This window comes from Ailuropoda melanoleuca, chromosome 8 (assembly GCF_002007445.2).
Source record: "Ailuropoda melanoleuca isolate Jingjing chromosome 8, ASM200744v2, whole genome shotgun sequence".
In the NCBI taxonomy this organism is placed as follows: Eukaryota; Metazoa; Chordata; class Mammalia; order Carnivora; family Ursidae; genus Ailuropoda; species Ailuropoda melanoleuca.
This window is the reverse complement of record NC_048225.1, coordinates 81791092-81794354: the sequence shown is the minus strand read 5'-3', so window position 1 is coordinate 81794354 and position 3263 is coordinate 81791092. Positions and strand designations below refer to the sequence as shown.

The window sequence follows — 3263 nt, the reverse complement described above, 5'->3', positions numbered from 1 at the left end:
GGGAAAAAGACATTTGGCGAGGAGATAGCAAACAAGATTATTAGAGAATGTGACCCGTGCAGGGCAGGAGATAAGCAGGGTGACGGGAAGGGAGAGTCACAGGGAGTGGTGCGGGGGGTGATTCTGCAGAGCCGGTGGGTGGGAAGGTTACCCTAAACAGGTAGATTTGGGTTGGGCCTGAGTGTAGATGAAGGACTGCGGAGAATCAAGTCAGGAAAAGGAGCCCAGGCGCAGGGGGAAGCCTGGTGTGTGTGAGGAACAGATGTGGGAGTCCGCGTGCAGCGGGGTATGGAGCCGCTGTCCTGGGTGGGAGCCTGAGGATGTGTGGAGTGGGGGGCGTACTGTGTGTGGGGAGAAGCAGAGGGACCCGTTGGGGCCAGGGCTGTCATTCCTAGAGACAGGATGGTGGCTGGAGCCGGGCAACAGCAGGCATGGAAAGATGCAGAAAGTTCTAGAAGGTTCCAGATTGCAAGAACGACAGGATTTGTGGTGTGATTGGATGCCAAGAATAAGAGACAGGGAGGGACCAGCGATGACCCCTGGTTGGGAGCTGGAGGTGCTGGTGTGAGCTAAGAGACCCAGGACAGAGCACATGGGCAGGTGGATCTGTGTGTGTCAGATGGACAGTGGGACGCAGACCCAGACCTCAGCGCTGGAGGCTGGAGTCTGGGAGGCAGCAGGAGACACAGTGTTTCCAGTTAGTTTCTCAAACTGCGAGTTGTGACCCACTGGGTCCTAAAGTCAACTGTGGGCCACAGTCAGTGATCTTAAAAAATTAAATGGAATAAGATAAAAAACATCAAAGTGAATCTCATGTCGTAAGAATGAGTGATTTTTTTTTCCTATTCCCCTTCTCTGTTGCAGGGCTCCTCCAACTTTTCGCAGCCACAGGCAGCATCTTGGACTCTGGTGGGTGTGGGGAGCTTCATGCCGTGTGGCAAGTGTCTGTCAGCCCTTTCCCTGTCCTCCCAATTGTGTCCGTGTCGGCCACTGTGTATGCCCAGTTCTTCAGTCTTCTTTTCCTCTCCTAGGGCATCTGGCTTGAGGCTGATCCCTTAAGGCCTAGGACCCCTCCCGCCAACCATCCTGGCCCCTCCACCCTCCACACAGGCAGGGCCTGGCAAGGCAGAGTCACCCTTGACCAGCTTTTTCTGGGGAGACCACACAAGGGTATGGAGTCAGAAAGGAAGGAAGCTAACATGGAGATCTTGGGGCTTGAGGTTGGCTCCCAGGAGAGGTTTGACTTGCTCATTAGTTCGTTCATTCATTCATTCATTCATTCATTCATTTTCAACACATTGAGTCCTTCTGGTGTGCTGGACACTGTGAACATGATGATGAATAAGGCTTGTTGTTCTTTGGTCCCAAGCTGCTTGCCCCTGGTGGCAGAGACAGACAAGCAAAAAGGTCCTCTCCCCGNACCTCAGCGCTGGAGGCTGGAGTCTGGGAGGCAGCAGGAGACACAGTGTTTCCAGTTAGTTTCTCAAACTGCTAGTTGTGACCCACTGGGTCCTAAAGTCAACTGTGGGCCACAGTCAGTGATCTTAAAAAATTAAATGGAATAGGATAAAAAACATCAAAGTGAATCACATGTCGTAAGAATGAGTGATTTTTTTTTCCTATTCCCCTTCTCTGTTGCAGGGCTCCTCCAACTTTTCTCAGCCACAGGCAGCATCTTGGACACTGGTGGGTGTGGGGAGCTTCATGCCGTGTGGCAAGTGTCTGTCAGCCCTTTCCCTGTCCTCCCAATTGTGTCCGTGTCGGCCACTGTGTATGCCCAGTTCTTCAGTCTTCTTTTCCTCTCCTAGGGCATCTGGCTTGAGGCTGATCCCTTAAGGCCTAGGACCCCTCCCGCCAACCATCCTGGCCCCTCCACCCTCCACACAGGCAGGGCCTGGCAAGGCAGAGTCACCCTTGACCAGCTTTTTCTGGGGAGACCACACAAGGGTATGGAGTCAGAAAGGAAGGAAGCTAACATGGAGATCTTGGGGCTTGAGGTTGGCTCCCAGGAGAGGTTTGACTTGCTCATTAGTTCGTTCATTCATTCATTCATTCATTCATTCATTTTCAACACATTGAGTCCTTCTGGTGTGCTGGACACTGTGAACATGATGATGAATAAGGCTTGTTGTTCTTTGGTCCCAAGCTGCTTGCCCCTGGTGGCAGAGACAGACAAGCAAAAAGGTCCTCTCCCCGGGGGCTTTTACAAAATTCGGATGCAATTCCAGCAAATTCAGATCCTTGTTGTAGGGTGCGCCTGGACATCAGTGTATTTGGGAAGCTCCCCAGGGGGTTCTAATGTGCAGCCCCAGTGACGAGCCCCGCCTACCACAGGGCACCCACTGTCCTTGCATCCGGGCTCCATCCCTTCCCACGCGGTGGCCTTGGCCAAGTCACTTACCTCTCTGTGACTAGGTTTCCTCATTTGTAAAACAGACATGGTGATGTCTATCCTAGGGAGTTGTTGGAAGGATTCAATGAGCTACAGGCACACCAGGAGTGCTCAGTAAATGTGGGCTTTGTTATTAAGCTCTAACAAAGGCCACTGCAGAGAATGGAAGGGGGCAGAGGGAGGAGCAGTTAGTTGGGCAAAGGGAAAGGGAAGATGAGGGAGTAGGAGACCGAGGGACTGGGGGAGCAGTCCTTCCAGGCCAAGAGGGCAGCCTGTGCAAAGGCCCAGGGGCAGAGCAATGTGTGAGTGGAGAGCCCACAGTAAGGGGTGGAGTGGGAAAGAAGAGGCTGGGGAGGCTGCCTGTGTTGCGGATGAAAGCTCTTTGGGCAGCAGGGGTGGGAGGGGCAGCCAGGTGTTGACGGCCTCTCCCGTGCCAGCCCGGCAGCTGATGAACAGTGGCAGGAACTTCTCCAGGGTGGAGGTGGAGCTGAGCTGGTCGGAGGCCCTGCGGTACTGCCGGCTGCACCACACGGACCTGGCCGATCTGCAGAGCATGAACAGCGTGCACAGCGTGGGCGCCCTCTACTCCCTCACCCGCAGCACGCACGCGTGGATCGGCCTCTTCTTCAACGTGAGCGTTCAGGGCCTGAGCTGGTCCAGCGGCTCCGCCTTCTCCGCCCCGGTGTGGAGCTCGCTGCCCATCTTCAAGGAGGGCCTCTGCGCCACTCTCTACTCCATCTCCGTCTTCCCCAGCCTGGGCGCCACCTCGTGCACCGCGCAGAAGCCCTTCATCTGCTACTACGGTGTGGCCCCAGTCCCATTCTGGGCCTGCCCTTCCCCGGGTTGGGGGGTGCGGGGTTCTCCAGAGCAA

General features: G+C 55.1%; 1 protein-coding gene across 1 annotated transcript in view; it reads left to right on the top strand.

Annotated features, from left to right (window-relative positions):
* CLEC20A (C-type lectin domain containing 20A) overlaps positions 1-3263 on the top strand; it is a 19163-nt gene that overhangs the window by 3282 nt on the left and 12618 nt on the right. The window contains exons 2-3 of the mRNA XM_034666772.1: positions 1642-1686; positions 2830-3195. Coding sequence (XP_034522663.1) covers positions 1642-1686; positions 2830-3195 — 411 coding nt within the window. The remainder of the gene's footprint in view (positions 1-1641; positions 1687-2829; positions 3196-3263) is intronic.